The sequence below is a fragment of the Anguilla anguilla genome, chromosome 4, assembly GCF_013347855.1.
Source record: "Anguilla anguilla isolate fAngAng1 chromosome 4, fAngAng1.pri, whole genome shotgun sequence".
Classification (NCBI taxonomy): Eukaryota; Metazoa; Chordata; class Actinopteri; order Anguilliformes; family Anguillidae; genus Anguilla; species Anguilla anguilla.
Genome location: NC_049204.1, coordinates 22,768,352 through 22,785,760, shown reverse-complemented (window position 1 = coordinate 22,785,760; position 17,409 = coordinate 22,768,352). Strand labels below are relative to the sequence as shown.

At 38.4% G+C, this 17,409-nt stretch overlaps 1 protein-coding gene across 9 annotated transcripts in view; it reads left to right on the top strand.

The window, feature by feature from the left end:
• Positions 1–586: 586 nt before the first annotated feature.
• The window catches only part of LOC118225454 (microtubule-associated serine/threonine-protein kinase 3-like), a 51,698-nt gene continuing 34,875 nt past the window's right edge, over positions 587–17,409 (top strand). For 2 of the 9 annotated variants that reach the window (XM_035413872.1, XM_035413871.1), the window contains exons 1-3: positions 588–743; positions 4,444–4,475; positions 15,990–16,079. In XM_035413872.1, coding sequence (XP_035269763.1) covers positions 630–743; positions 4,444–4,475; positions 15,990–16,079 — 236 coding nt within the window. In that variant the 5' untranslated portion in view covers positions 588–629. Of the gene's footprint in view, positions 744–2,818; positions 2,928–4,443; positions 4,476–8,041; positions 8,469–15,989; positions 16,080–17,409 lie in introns of those variants that run through there. The other 7 variants (XM_035413875.1, XM_035413874.1, XM_035413876.1 and 4 more) reach the window with 7 other exon arrangements.

Below are 17,409 nucleotides of genomic sequence, written 5' to 3'. Positions count from 1 at the left end.
AATGTACTTCCTTCCCCATTTGAGAGTTCAATAGCTCCTTCTGAGAGTCAAAATATTTCTTTGTGTAACAAAAGGTATAATTTTATCTTTCATAGATACTGTATCTTCTTTAACTAGATTTTAAAGAGCAAATTAGAGCATTATAATACCATTTCACAATTGGTTTCTGGCATTATTCTGTCTTAACTCTGACTGTGTCCATTTGAAACCCTGTTAGCACTTCTGCGTGGATTGCAGGCAACAAAAAATAAAAATAAAAAATTGAGAAAATTATTTTGTTTAAAACACTATAAGCATAATGGGTTTTTTTGTACTATAATTGTATCCATCGGCATATCTAATTAATCTAAGTATATCTCCATAATTTGACATACTAGTTTTGTAGCCTATATGGATGACACTTTCCAAACACGAGGTTAACACACATACATTATGCTCCCGTAGACAAGAGCCCCCCAAGAGCACCCCGACCCCCCATTCACAAGCAAAATCCACGGCAGATCAGGCCATGTGAACTCATTGAGAATGTTTGTATGGTCAGCTGACTGTACGACGTTCAAATGGGAGACGAGAAAGCCTGTCCTGTGTAATCGAGTGAACGGCGGCGTCAGAAGCCTAGCTGCATTTCCATGCCCATTGATATCCGGAGGAGCCAGCATGGGCTGAATTTAACAGGAAAGCAAACAGTATTCTTCACATTCGCAATGGATGAGCCAAATATTTTAAGACGTCGTGGATTACAGGTAAGAAATAACCGGGGCATCATGCGATTAATCATTTAATAATATAGCAACGCTTGTGATACCAAAAGGTTTCCGGCATGTCAGTTATAAAAGTCTTTGTTTTGTTTAATAATTATAATATCAGTGCTTATACACTGCGCATGTATTACAACTAGTGATTATTGTGTCATATTGATTATTGTGTCGGGGGTCCTGTTCTTCGCTTGAAATATTTAGTTACACTAGTGTGACCGCATCGCCTACGTCCAGACGCTGCAGGTTTCCACTGCTATTGTCTGTTGAAGTCATTAAATTAATCTGTTAATCTGCATACGATTACCTGTTGCGTTGCACATTTGGTGCATGGACGCTTCTGTCCAAGTCAAAGGAGCTTGAGTGGGTTTCCCAAGTCGCTTCAGTCGCATTTACTACAGTGCACAGAGCTCCGCCCAATCTTAACACAGTTCGCTGTGCGTAAATTAATCCTTACTGCATTTGATCACCTAAAGGGGAAAAACATTTTTTGTGACGTTCCCAACACAGCTAATTTCAATCAGTGGTGGTTGGTTTAGCCTATATTTAGACTATTATGGCACTTTAATCACTTTGGAATACCAAATTAAAATTTATGACATTTTTGACGCGTTTGAATAAATATCTGATATTCACGAGTTAGCTATTTATTTCCACGAGTGAACACTTCGGTCATAATAGCAATGGCAATGGGAAAATATGTACTTTGTGTAAACGTTTGAGTGTGTATAATTGTTGTACAAATACTCAATTATTGATGTTGAATTCAAACAAGCATGCATTTGTTATTACCATTAAAATTAATTATTGATCGCTGTCTATGTAAGTTTACGAATAGTTTATATCATAAAAAATTATCCTGGTGCATTTTTTCTAAGATATCAGAAAGAGGTCTAATCAGCAATTAGCCTATAATGTAGCCTATTTGTGAGCAATCGTATTTTATGTTGTGATTATTTGCTCACAGTTCATGGTTCAGTATGTGTACCGCATACGAAGAAGGGGGGCGTGTTCGTATAGTTTCTTTTACGATTTTAAAGGCACATTCGCCTTTATTCTTTCGCCTTTCTTCTCCTTGTGAATACGTGTATATTTTTGTCTCAGGCATTGGTAAGAGTAATCAGTTTCTGTTACTGAACCTTTAATTTGTCATTATTATTGTCCATTAAGTTATATCTGAAAACTACTGTTGTCTGATTAGCATCCCTTCATAAGGTAGTTTAATTTGTGAAGAAGGGTGTGGGTGGTTGCTGTCTAGAGGGGGGTTTGTGGGTATTTGCATCACCAGTTGCTATGGTGATATCTGGGAGAGCCTCGATCTAGTGGATTTGCTTTGCGGACGGGTGGGCTGGTGTTTTCCCACTACTGTGTCTTGGGGGGGAGGGGGACAGAGAGAGCGTCCCCAGATTAGTCAACAGCCTGCCTCAATAGACATGTAGGTGCACGTGAGCAGAAAGAGAATGCAGAGAGGCGGCACCGCGTACTGACACAGCACTCCTCTTAGCCACTTTCGTGACAGGATATGGAAAAAAAAAAGCCACGCAAAGTCTGATGCATATGCTGTGCGTTTGTCAAGAGTCCTGCATGGTCTGTACTTTCCCATTTTATGAGCTGAGTCAAAGTTGAAAATTGTGGATGACTTATGAAACAGATTCCCTCTCAGGACATGACAAGATGGACATGGGTATTTTAAGCTGAGACAGCAGGTTCTCTGAATTGCAAATATTTATGAGATGATCATTTTATGTCATTAAATATTAAGGCGGATACCAAATCCTGTGTAGATTGAACCTTTGAGATGAGAATTTGACCTTCGGCACCGTGCTGCCAACGGAAGGAAGGAAACTAATGACTTCCAGATAATAAACTACCCGGCCAAAAGTAGAAGGATACAAAGACTGAACATAATGATGTAAGATGGAAAAGCATCCACATCCTTTAAAAAAAAAATCTTAGTTAATCTTTAGTGATAGTAAGACTTGCCAGAAAACCAACAGACTGTTAAGCTGCACTGCCTGTTATGTGCCATTGTGCACATGATGGAACCAGCTGTGAGTTGTTTTTGACATGGAAGCAAAGGCACAAATGGCGGCCAACCATCTTTCTGTGGCTTGTCAGATTCAGAAAGGAAGTATGCGTACTTCAAGATACATAAAGCGAAGAAGGCTACAGGTAACCCATTTAGAAAAAAGAGCGTGTGTAACCTTATCATCAAAGAGTATACAATCAAAAGTACTCAGAATGTGCCTTGTTTGAAGGAAGGGGTCATGATTGTTGTTCAGAATGGAAACATGCCAGTTGTTGCGGAAATGGACTAAGCTGTAGCTCTGTAGCAAATGTGAGCCTGATGAAATGATTTGAAATGATTATAATTATCTCAAATATTGTTACATAACCAGATTATTTCACTCAGTAAATGTCAAAGGTGCTTGAGTCAGTGCATCAGGAATATCTGTTAGTTACGTAGCAATGATGGAAATTTAGCTTGACATTTTCATAGTACCTTTCCCTTACATAAGCAGTAGTCAAGGTAGCACACATTTAATTTACAGCTGATTTCACTCTGTGTTTTTTTTTTCTTGATCATTTATAAAATAAATCTTACAGCATTAGCGGGACTTGGGATTTTCACAAACTCTGGGCAGGCGAATGAATCTTTGATTCTGAAATAAATCGTTTTTTATTGCCTTGGGGATTATCACAATCTGGAAAATCAGTTGCCTTCATGCCATCTTGAATACAGCTATGCATGAATTATCAGGACTTTGCTCAAGAGAAACCTTCAAGTAATTGAGAAGTGTGCTTGTCCGATGCCTGCTGGGTTTATCATTCATTAAATGTTAATTATTATTCTGCCTCAGTTGCAGTAATCGTGTATGAGTATAGGTCTAAGATGATTTATGTTTATTGAGGACTATGGAGGAAATATTGTGCAACTAATAAATGCATACATAACACAGCCACACACAATGGATACACATATACATTCACAGACATACAGATGTGTTGCCTACTGAAGTATCCTGGCTAACAGCACACTTTTGTTGCTATTGCTGGTACCCAGTAAATGGCTTTCAGTGCTAACACAACTGGACCCGTTGTGGAAATGTATATACTCTATTGCATTTTCCACTGGCTGCCAGTGTTTATGACTGGCTGTCATAACGTGTTTATTCACATCTCATATCTGATCAGACCTCATGGCATTGTTTATTCTTTGATGTGCTCTTGAATATATGCATATGTATATATATTTAAGCCAGGCTACACCACAGTATGATGACGAGAGAATGTTTCTTCTATGCATTCATAACGAAAGACTGAGAAATGATCAGGTCTGAAACCAACATTGGTTGAATCTTAAGATGTGGCAAGATATGATTTTATCACTGTTAATTTCATATTCTTCACATTCTTACTCTTTAAAGTGTAAAACCAATTTGGTTTATCAAGATAAGCTGGATCAGTTTGTAAATATTGTTTCAAAATTCAAGTGGAATACGTACCAGTTTAGTAATTACAAATACCACCCCAGTGCCATCTTGTGGATAGTGTGTGTACATGAATGCTAATCACAGAATTACTACTGAGCATGATGGTTTTGCAAGAGTTTCCTTGTAACATTGTCCATGTCATTCCAATACAACTACTTCCACTGATGTTTCCTTTACATTTGTTCTAATTACAGAAGGAGCTGAGTCTTCCCAGAAGAGGCAGTATGTGAGTAAAAAGTTTTTTTCTTTTTTACTTTTACACTGCTGAGAAGAGGAGAACATCACCTGCATCCTGGTAACGCAAAAGGGCTGCTGGGAAATATAGCTCAGGATAGTGCAGCAGCAGAGGAGTTGAGTGTGGGCTTGAGCACATTGGGGCAGACTGAACATGGCATTGCCAGAGATTCACTAGTGCATTGGAGCGTGCAGTTCTGTTTTATGCTGATGTCGCAGTGGAGCTGTTGGTATTACAGGAAGTATTCTGTGTGTGGCTTTTCTGCAAGTCATTTCAAGACTTGGTTGCAGCAGAGGTGAACAGTTACTGAGTTAAATAATGTGACCTTTATGAATTGGAGCTTTGCATCTTGCTATTCCTTACTGCTATATCTGAAAGTCTTATAATTTAGCCCACAGCCTTGGGCATATTTGAACTACACATTGGAATTTACACAGTTGGGGAAATAATTTAATAGTATGAATTGGATTTGACTGACTTTACTGATATTATATTTCCAGAGTTCTGTATTTGGGGTTTAAGGGTAGGATTTAAAAAAACAAACTCATTATAATCAATAGATGCTCCTTAACAGCCCCCACTGTTCTATTTCCTTGCTTGCTTGCCCAACCTGGTATAATTTCTATATTGTCTTTGTTGACTTTTAATACACAAATGCAGGAATCTATTCTCTTGCCTTGCAAATATACATAGGTCCACACTGAAATAATGTGGGCTGTGCCATTTTGAAGAGGAAGCACAATGCAACAATCGTGGTTCATAGTGGGTGAACCTTTGTTTGAGAGGTGGTTAATGATTATGCAGATGGTTTTATACTGTACATATTCAGTGAAATCTCCATGGTGATTGTTGTTACATTTGTCATGGTGAATGTTCAGTAGTCCTGATGGATTTTTTCTGGTTTTCAGTTACTTCACCTGTTCCTTTGAACTGAATTTATACATAATGCAACAACTTGACGAATCTCTCCACTGGACAACTGAATTATGTAAACATATTGAGGAAACCTTTTGATGCCCATTGATGGCTTGTTGTTTATAGAATTTCCATTAATGAGTAAACAACCAGTCCATGTTAACGTATTTCTTAGAGGGTAGCTTTTGTATGATGACCTATTTAGCGCATAATGGTGTAGCTTTGAATTATCTCTGGAAGAGGCCATCAGCTCCTCCGTCTCCAACTGGATAGCTGCCGCCTCCACGGTTTACCTCCTTCACTGCTTTTCAAATACAACAGCCTAAATAAATGGTCTATTTATTTTTTATAACATAATAAAGAATAGAATTTAATGAGTTTTAGTGTGTGTGTGTGCGTGCATGCTGTTTTTCTTGTGCAAAAATCATGAAACTGCGACTCGAATCACAGTCACTTACACTGTGTGTTATGTGGCCATCTTGTCCATCCAACACTGTTGAACTCACCTTCTGCCGTCAGAGGAGCTAAACAGAACTCTGTAAAATGTGGTGTACACAACTAGGCAACAATGAGTAGTAAATTACCAGTAATACCTTGAATTTTGTATTACATTTTAAGCAGTATGGCTAGCGCTTTAAAAAATATTACTCTCGGAGTTCAGCTGGACATGGAACCCAGAAGCCAGAAGTTATCTATTGTTCTTTTAATTCTACAGTTGTGATATAGTCCCAGGTGGTGTAACAGTAGACCTCTGTTCATATCACATTTGAAGTATGAAGGACCTTGGAATATTGTTGAAGAGATGTCTCCCTATTGTGCTCAGAATCATCGATTTTCTCAGAGGTGGTGCATGCCTACAGCTTTTGCATTTTGTTAGAAATGGTATAATTCCCTCATTTTAAGTAATACAATTTGTATTCTGTAAGTGCCTGTATAGATGCCTAATGTTAATTTTTCCTTTCTTCTGTTCATGATCTATAAGTGAAACTTAGTAAATCCTTAACAGATGTCTTGCAGTATTTGCCCTTCAAATGACCTGTTTACCAACAGTTCTATGAATCTCCTAAGTATGAGTCTCATGTATTATTCCAGCAAAAGGAGAATACTAGCACATGTCCTTTTACTTTGTTCTGCATATTGAATTGGCAGTTCAAAATGGCTCATATGAAAAAGGCAACCGTGAAAAAAAAGTAGGTAAGCCTCCATCACCATGGTTACCACAGGACCAGACTCTTCCCAGAGCTCATCTGCTGTAAGCTTTTCAAAACAATGCAACGACATACCAATTGGAATTCACAGGGAACCCCCTGCTGTATTTAGGATATTTCTATATATTTTTTAAAAAAATGTATTGATTGAATACAGCATGCAAATAACTTCTGACAACATTTCCCCTTCTGTTTTTGTGTGCTTGCAATCGCACACAGGTTGACCAGAATGAGTGGTTGCCTACTCTCTTACATAGGAAAGATGTAAGACGGTAAACTGGTCAACAAATACAATTGGAAACATCGCATGTGTAAGTTGTTGTCGTATTTTGAACATACCAAAGTGTGCACACTAGGGACAGGAGGGGCCTTGATTAGGTGCTCTGTTTGTTCAGCTGCCTGAGTGTGTGTTTCAGTGTGTTCAGAGCTATTGGAGATCTATAGGAGGTAAGTGTTTTGTTCTAACTGAGAAGTCGGAAACATGTATTTGTAACTGTGTGGTATCCTGGGCAGACTAAATCTCCTGATGCTACTCAGGGTCAGCCTTGGACTGTGCTTGGCGCCTAGCAACCAACACTAACTGCTGTGAAGCCCCTTAGAAACCATTGGTGTATGAGTTTTCCGTAGAGAATACAGCATACACAAGTGTAATTAACTCCATAGTGCCCAGAACTGATTTGAGATTTGTGCAGTGTCACCTGTGCATTTTATATGCAGTACAATAGTGGATGTGTAACCAATGAGTTACATATTTGCATCCAGGTTTAAAAGCCTGCAGGAATATATGAGAGGAAAGTATGACTTGTGACCAATATTTTTCTGACAACAATAAACAATCAGTGGATCCAATAACAAAATGCAATCTCCTTTACATAGTACGGCACCCATATTGAATTCTATTCACAGTTTTGTCACCATGGCCAACAAAATGGGCTTGTCTCTCACCTTTTAAGATTAATTGCCTCTGAGTATTCTGATCGTTGTTGTACGTCAGAAAAGCAATAACGGCGTTTCCCAGTGGACGTGTCCGTTTGCAAGTTAATTAGTTCTTGTAAATGACACATGTTTGAGGCTTATGTCACAGCACAGAAGCATAGTTGGCCATAGTTAATTGTGGTGAACAGATTATTTTATGATTTCCCATTCGTTTATGAGGGATCTCGATCTCGTTGCAATGACTTTGATGTGATTTAAAATCTGTTCTGATTTAAAATAATGATGCATATTTAAAAATTACCGTGACTGATTTACCAGAACTTCCAGAGAGGAAAATTCTTTAAATAAAATAATTCGTTTGTGTGTGAGATCTAATGGATTAATTGGAAGAAATATAAATTCCCTGATATCTCTTAGCTTTAGTCACGAACGCTCTCTCTCTCTCTCTCTCTCTCTCTCTCTCTCTCTCCCTCCCTCTCTCTCTCTCCACCTCCAAACAAATCACATGGGAATGATGATTACATGATTCAGAACCATCTCTCAGTCTTCGCTCTAATAGTTGCTTGCGTTTGGTGTTTGGTCATTTCTTTTACAAAGCATAATTCGTTTTAAACGCGTGTGGGATACGCTCTATTGAACGTTACCAGCAGCGAAGAGTGTTACGCATCACAGCGAGGGGCGATGCCCTGAAGACAGTTCAAACCTGATGGCTGAGTGAAAGCTTGTTGTCCGTTATTTTTAGTGCCCTCCCCGCGATGAAGGGAAAACCGTCGGCGAATTTGTTTGTTCCTCGCCAAGATTGCTAAGGAGGAGCAAGCAAGCAAGCAGTTAGTTAGTTAAGGTGTCTTCAGGCAGAAACTACAACGTCTTAAAACAAGATGAAGTCAAGGAGGGATAAGCTCAAAATCCCGTCGCTCACTCTGGAGTAAGTTTTAATGTTTTAAATATTGTATTTCTTATGAATTACTAAGTAATACATCTTCGGTTTTGCATGATAAATCATTAACTGGTTGTGGAAAGAACGGAGACAAAAGGGAAACCCCAAGTACCCGAGGTCGTACAGTATTCAGAAGTATAATGTCGGTAAGCGTTGATGTGTCCTGGGGAAAGGATAGGATACTGCATTATTAATAACAGACAATAATGAGCCGCGTTTAGAAATTGTGCGTTTAGCAGAAACCACGACGGAAAGTTTTGATGCACACATATGCAGTACGTCAGAAAACGCGGCGTAATAATAATAATATGCTCTTTAATCTTTCACCTGAATTTTCTTTGCTAATGGAATGGAGAGTCGATACTATTTTTCATGACGAGTGGTGTGATGGTGGCTAGGCAACTAGCATTATAACCATAAAGCATAGGTTCAAATCCCTAGTGGGAGGTTGTTGGTATATCAAAGAACAGCTACTCATATGAACTTTAATTGTGAAACATGGTATGATGCTATGGAGTTGTTTTGCATCTACCGGTCTTAGTGCTCTTGTAACATCAGTGAATCGTGGACTCCAACAGATACAAAGACATCTTGGCCAAAATTCTGGTATGACACATATCGTTACTAGCGAAATCTTTGAACAATTATATTTGTATTAAAGAATATTCGTATTATAAAAATATTTTTCCGCGTTTGTGCATTCAGTATAGCTCATTACCTGTGTTGTTCATTTTATTCAGCCTTTCTGTGCTCATCTTCATCCATAGTGCCAATCATTTTGGAGGGCACTCTATATTGCTAGCCATGCGAATGCACACAAGGCAGACTGGCACAGGAGTCCACAGCTTGGCTGACTCACCCTTTTTATGTCTACCAAGACACCTGGTGGCAATCACTAACTTATTTAAAATAGCTACCACCCACTGTGCATCTAGAACAATGTATTGGATGAACAGGTGTTAAAAGCCTGCGTGTACTGTCGTTTTGATGAAGATATCATCAAATATTATTGTCCCCTGTAAGACTAACCATTATATAGGCTGTAGCGTTAACAAAAGAAAAATGTGGAAGAAAATGAATACCTGCACTAATACATATCATTGTTCTAGAAAAAAATACATATTCTGGAACCCACTCACACACACAGACACAGTCGCACGCACACACACATACACACACATGCGCCTGCACACACACACACAATCAAGACCTTGTGGAGTTGGAGAAAATATTGTAAGGAAAGAAATGTACACTAAGTAAACAAGTTGTGCACGAATGAGTAAGATTTTAAGAATTGGGAAACGTGAAGTGCAACTTGGCGGGGCTCTTGTAGCCCACTCGTTAAGTTTAATCTATCTGTTTCTGTTGTTATCCTGCATATTATTTAATTCTGTTTTATTTATTTAGTCAGGAAAATGGGGAGCATTGTTGGGCTGAATGGCCTGTTCTCGTTGTTATGTTATGTTATCTTATCTTATATTATTTTATTTATTTATTTTGCGGATGAATATCAGAGATTATTTGTATGATGAATGTACACTGTATAGAAAAATGAAGGGGGATGAAATGTAGAAACTGAAGGTATTCACCAAACTCACTGTCATGTTGCTAGGAATGTAATGTTAAATGTCATTCCTAAACTGTTTCCACATACTCTGATTACCAGTTGCACCCTCCCTCCAGAAAAGCCAATAGTGAAGTCATACTTTTCCCACCTACTCTACCACCTCAGTGAATGTGGCCAAGGTCTGCCTACTAGACTTTGATCCAGAAGGTGCTCTTCTCTGGCACTCAGACTTCTATTTAATTGAAAAGTATACAGTGGTCTGTATAATGGCCCTCAATCTTGGGTGCACCACCGAGAGATAAAATTGATATTTGAGCATGGTACCTTCCCTTTTCCACTTGCAATCGATTTGTAGCACACGGCATAGTGTTGCATTTAATAAGTTGAGGTGTGTGGGCTTACCTTTATATTTTTTAGAGCTACACAGTAAAATGTCAGTGTTAAATTAACTATATTACATATGGTCCCAATTGTCATATGTTAGAGTTGAATGAACACTAGACATTTTACTGTATAACCACAACATCTGAGAGCTTATGGGTCTGCTGCAGAAACTGAAACCACACGCTAGGGTTAAAATTTTTCAGGAAATTTGAAAACCTTTGCAAAATCTTCCTGTTAATATTTTTATGCTGAACAATAAACATTTATAGTATGCAAAGATTTCTGAAATCTGAAACAGTTTACATATTGACTGTTATTATTATTATTGTTGTTGTTGTTGTTGTTGTTTTGACTTTAAATGGACTATGATAATAAACACATCAGGCATGTCTGGTGAAATAACACATTTGAGTGCAATTTAAATAAAATATTACTCTCTTTACCTTAAACTGAATTAAATGGTATAAACTGTTGGACAGCGAATGCTGGGGAATATAAAAGAACAAAGGGACAGTAAACAGAAGGCGTTAAATGAGGCATGAATGGTACATTATAAATGAACAGAGACCAAGATTCTACAATGCAGAGATCTTTGCGCAAATGGTTGTTTTCCCAACCATTTCTCTCCATTACTATGACAACCCGTTCTACCCTCTGCAGCAGCCGTTGCTGTATTGTGTACATATTATAACAGTGCCACAATATTGAAAAGGTACTTGTGCTGCAGCTGTGAATATAGCACCATAAAGCTGGTCAGCAAAATTAATTTAAGAAAACAAAACTGTAGGATTACAAACCACCTGAGCAGCCAGATAGACAACTAAAAGTTAAAGTAGCAGTTGATAAGGCGCAATTTCAATTGATGAATCTTTAAATAAATAAGAAGAGGGCACATTCAGACATCACTTGTTGGTGGTCTTCAGTGCTGTAGTTGAGTGTTTAGGAGTACATGTAGCTGAGTGATTTTTGTGCATATTTAAGGCCATAAGCAGGTTGCATGAAGGCGAATCACTGCTGTGACATGTCACAAGTTGGCAGGTATAGATATTTCAGGTTGTGTATGAAGATAAATGTAATAGACCTTAATCCAGTAAGCTACTTTAATAGCATTTACTAGCTTATCTAATAAAATAAATGCATTTGCAGCATGAGAAAGAGAGAGGAATGGGCATTGTTGGAAATCATTCATAATTTTTTACTTTCTTTTATTGAAACAAGGGACTTGTAAATACCAAATTTATCATTATAAGTCTTTTTTGGAATAGATACGCTTTTTAAATAGTCACATGCCACATTTGATTTGTGCCACATGGCATTATTTGCATTCATTACAGCAAGCACCTAAAACACAGTATTTTAAGTTTACTACCATTTGCTTCATTGGATGCTGGAACAGTGCTGCATGATGGTGTGGGGGATTATGCTTAGCTTGTGCCTGCTCAGTTTCCTCCCCCAAATTGAAGCGATGAAAGACGGTGCTTGGCAGCAGTACACACCTCCTGATTTTTCTCGACATGCTTCATCCCAGAAATGTGGGATGCGGAGAGGAATCAAAATGAAGCGCACGGAGTAAATAAATGGTGCTCCACCAAACCCTGAAGCAACACAGTGTAGGATGCCACTCAGCAGACAGCAGCCCTGAGAGGCTCTGTGCCTGATTCTGATGCTAACTAATATCATAGGATTCCTGTGGGCATGTTCGTTTGTGCTTTAATGCAGTTTCCCCTCCCAATCTGATTAGTGTCTCCAGGAAGACGCCCTTCATTGTGGAAGAAAAGTATCCACAGCACATTTAATGAGGCAGGCCTGTGTGACCTGCTCGCAGCCTGTAAGAATATGATCAGCACATTCAGGTTATCTTCAGCCCTGCTAGATGACAATGGAGAACACAGAAAACTGTTGTGTATTAAATAAGCAGACAAGTTATCACAGTCATTTTTAAAAGGCATGTTCAAATGATTTTTCCTCAACGAAAGCATGAAATTACCTTGCCAATTCCTCATTGTGTCCCAAACATCCTTGTCTCCAGTGTGTTTTGGCCTCCAGAGATGGGACATGCCAGGTATGGTATCTTGTTGGGTACAGTTTTGGTCATGTTCAGTTATGTCTAAAGAGGAAGAGGAGACATGTCTACTAGATGTGTCCACACCTTAGTGCACTACAACAGTGCACTAAGGTGTGGGGAAACAGAAACAATTTGCAACAGAGTAAGATGAGGTCTTTCAGAAAGTAAGATGAATAGGTTACAGAAAAAGTGTAGAAGCAGGGAAATTCTGGGACTTGTCCATTTTTGGTGCCAAGATTCCTTATTATCTTCTGCCCCTGGTTACTGTGGCTGTTTTTCCACAGAGAAACACATACATTGGACATGTCTTGGTATCTTCAGCGAGCATGGTGTAGGCAGAGATGGTCACCTGCTTCGTCACTAGCACATATGGCTCAGACAACCATCTGTCAGCTTGCTTCAGGCCTTCGTATGACAGAATCTGATCACAATTTTGTGCATGGAATGGAATTCATCCTGAGTGGTGTTGTGATTTTTTTGTTTGTGGTGTTCCTTTGCTTTATGATACATATGATATATTGGTCTTCATCTACCTTGTACCAGTTAACAGATAGTCATAAAACTAGGAAAAACATTCTCAACATAAATTTGTTCAGTTTGTATGTTAAATGTGTATACAACTGTTTTGCGAGTATTCTTGTCATTATGTTATCTTATAATCAAATGGAAATTTAACTGGAAGGTTCTCTAAGGATCTTGTGTTGTTTTGTGTCAGCTGCTGGGTAGTTTAATGATAAGTCATGCTGTTTGTGTGCATTTTCTGTCCAGCAGTCTATTAAAGTGTAAATTAAGGTTTGAGCTTCCTCAAATATTTCATGTGATTTAGCATCACCAAGCTGGCCTCAAAATGAATTCCTTGTCTGGTGTTTATCCTGGCTGGAAATCCAGTATTACAGAGAATACTGTATTTGCCAGATTTTTTTCTTTTTCTATGTCAAAAAAAACGGGTTCAGTTTAAATGTAAACACTTCCATGTATGTTTATGGATTTAGGATTATCATGTCTGTTGTGGAAGATTACAAAAGACTAATTTGTTATCATCTCACAATAATCTTTATTGTGCAATCAGGCCTGTTAGTGCCTAGGATGAATCTGGTTTAGGATTATGTCCACTCTACGATGAAAATGACAAAAAGTATTATGGAAATTCATCTTTACATCATTGTTCTGTTTCTTATATAGCACCAACAGGCCAGTGATTGCCCTCTCAGTCTCAGTGGTGCAAAATCACAGTTTAAACCACCAGTTTAACTCTAATCCAGTTTTGCTTGTTTACTCACCATTTCTGATATTGCCTTTAGACAGTGCTCACTTTGACTGGCGGACCATGTGTTCCAGCAGCTCTCCATGAGTATGGATCCATCAGCATGGATTTAGCCACTGTTTCTACTTTGTCAACACATTAGTCCTTGAATGATATTTCGGGTGTGGTTATGGTGGATGATGTTGACAAGTCTGGAGGACTTAGAACTATCCGGTCTTGACACATTGGAGATGTAATATGCATTGCCGATCCATTTCTGTTCTTATGTTATGTTAAAGTCATGCATGACTGGCTAGAACACTTCTAGATGGTGAAATTGCTTGGTAAAACTTATGGAGCTTGGCAGAGAGAATTCTAAATTTGTCCAAAGAAATTATTTTTCTGCATGGCAGTGGGTTCCATTTGGCCTATGCCAAAAAAATGTTTTTCTTGTGACTCAAGATAAAAATAATTGTAGTCAAGTGGAGCCTTAAGTTATGGGCCTTTTGATCTTGAAATGTTATAAAGATTGGGCATTTACACCCTGTGTGTATATCATTGCAAATGCTATGTAATATTTTAAAATGCGAGCTCTGTTTGTCCTCCCCAATGGTAGTAGTCTATAATAAGCTAGGCCAAATATAATTGAAAGAATTCAACAAGAGCAATTAGCACCTTCAGAAAAATCAATTATCACCTCTTGTTATTGATATTTTATAGCTGGCATTGCTCTGGTTCAAAGTACTTGATCCTTATTTGTTCTTGTGGTGCAAATCACTTACTGTGAGAATGTCCTGGACTTTTGTAGAATGGATTTTGTGGCTAGCTCGGAAACATTCCTTCAAATCAGTTTTATCAACAAATACAGCATTGCCAAGTCGACTTCATAGAATAATGAATCAAATAATAATAGGCCTTGATATTGTGGCTAACCTGAACAGATGCCTGAATTTGTTCCTTTACTCTGTTACAATTTATTTTTGCATTAAATGCAGAACAGAATTAATTATTACAGACACACTAGGCCATCTAAGGGTAACAGCAGGAACTGTCAGATTGTTTCGCGCTAAAACGTAGTGAAAAAACACTGACAAGATTTTATCACAAGGCTAAACCAAACCGTGCTTGTCTCAACATTCTGTTCCATAAACATTCTTGTTGGGGCAAAAAAAGCATTATTCTGTAACGCGCCCAGGAATCAAAGCCATTGATTTACGCTAAACAGAATGCATTATTTCTACCAAATATACTTTTTCATTACGTGATGTAAGCGTACTCAATTCTGGACCCAAACGGAACGGCAGTGATTCTACGATAACTAGATTACTGTCAGGGAGGTTTTTCCACAGTTTTGGATGCTGAGTGGGACTCTGTATGGGGGCGTATGGGGGCATTCATCCTGCGTCCACAAAGGTTTGGTCCCACTCCAACTGCAATCCCATACTGTTCCAGTTATCCCTGCACTGAAATTTTCTTGAAGAAGTAATTGGATAATTTCCGCTTGTTAAAACAACATAGCCAAACTACTTTTTTATTGAAAATAAATTCCTGCAGCAGAAATAAATTGATCTGGCAAACAAATGACATTTTAAATTAAATTTGAATAAAATATGACATTCATTTTAAATGAAAATGAGTGTGTTTGTCAATTTGTATGCAACATGACTACTTTGTACTGAGCATTTGTCACAGTAAATGTCTTATTGCTTTAGGTGCTAAGTTCGGCACGCTTAGTGGTGCTTTCTACATCACCAGCAGTGATTTCAGCAGCATCTGCCAGCCTTTACTGTATTGCGCTGTTATCTGATGCTGAGTGAGTAGCATATAGGCTAGGTATTGTCAAGTGCAGCAGTAGCATGATTCTCTATTTTTTAACACCCAGGTTGGTTGTGAAATGTCATGTGCACAACTGCAAATGGGTAAGCATAAATGTTTTTTTTAAAAGCTAGATCTGCTGTAATTTAGTACTTTATTAATATTACTAATGCAGGCCTGTCAGAAACTTGATGGTTTTTGAGTATTATTTTATATAAACTTTTTCATTCTCGTCCCAAAACTATCTTATCAAAACTATCTGCTCTTGCCACCAGCACTATAACTTTGTCTTGCACCATAACGAACACTGCTGGGGCCTGTGGGATTCCCATCAGTTATGCAGGGCACTGTTGAGACGAATTGGGAGAGGGAGAGATGGGTAGGGGAGACGCTGAGTGAGTGCACTGACCCGTGTGAACGTGTCTTGCCTTCCAGTTTGTCCCCCACTTGCCAGAGCCCAACTTTGCTGAGCCCTTGCAGCCCCTGCAGTCCTTGCAGCCCATTACTAACCCTACATCCTTGGAGGTAAGACGACCCACCTGCACGCACACTGCTGAGTGCTGATTCCACACCTGCGGAGACCCAGCAGAGCAGCTCCCATTACACTGGGCAAAGGTCGTCGCTTTTCACCTTTTGTAAAGACAGCTGTAATGAAAGCTCTCATCCCTCTGCAAGTACACCTCAGTGAAGAGCAAAGCTGATGCCTGTACACTGCATTAACCCAAATAGTGAATTGCAACACTTCGACAGCACTTGGAAATTATTTATTGCAATACACTCATAGTCTTTACACTGTGCCCATTATAGAAATCAGGACTGAGGATTGCGTAACCAAGTAGGAGTTCATTGTGCGTAACATTTCACTGGCTTTGTGGTTATCGAAATCCAATCACATATTACTTCACTTTCCATTGCACATGTGGGTTGCCTGGCAACCCCCTATGACCCTGCAGAGAAAAAGCAATGCATCAAAAAAACAAGGTCAGTGTAACAGTATGGGTGAGAAATCTCCTGGTATGTTCTATGCATTGGCAAAATAATCCTACATATCGGTAATTATGCTCACTCACAAAATCAAGTTTTAAATTAAATTCTGTTGGCAGAGTTCTACATCTGTTCAGTTTTAAAGAAAGGTTTGAAATGGCCATCGTATTTTACATATATTTACTTTTCAGAAAGCATTTTAAAACCTTTCAACAGTACTGATGCTGCTATAAGAAAAACCTAAGAATATAAAAAAATATATTATAATGAGAACTGTCCCTCATTTATGAACAGCAGTTAAGACATTCATGTATCATGATAAATTGCATAATTTTCAGTTTTTTACGTTTAATTCCACCCAATATTCAGTCGTAAAATGATGGTAATCCCATGAGAATCTAAAATAAATGACCTTTTGTTTTTAAGAGACAGTTATAATAGATAAAGTAATCGTACCAGCTCTATTTAGTGTCTCACTCTATGTTCCTTCATTAGTACCTTACTGAACAGTCAGGTCACATTATCTGGCTACAAAAGGTCGCATGGCGGCCATTTTTTGTCATTAGCATTGCCATTGTCCTGCCAACTTTAGCTGTTTTGCTGATCTGTGTAGCTTGTGGTATTTGCGAGCATCAGAGGATGGTATGTTCTTTAACTGCATTCATCTTTGCATAGGGTGTGGGTGACTTGTCCAATTGATGATCAAAATGATTTTATGAAAAAAATATACACCTTTTATTTGTCATGTTTTAAGGCAACTGCCATGAATATTGCTTTCCATTTTGTGCTTGTTTTCTGTGGTTCACTTTCTATTTTGTGCTTGTTTTCTGTGGTTCACTTAGCATTTTACGCTTGTTTTCTGTGGTTCCCT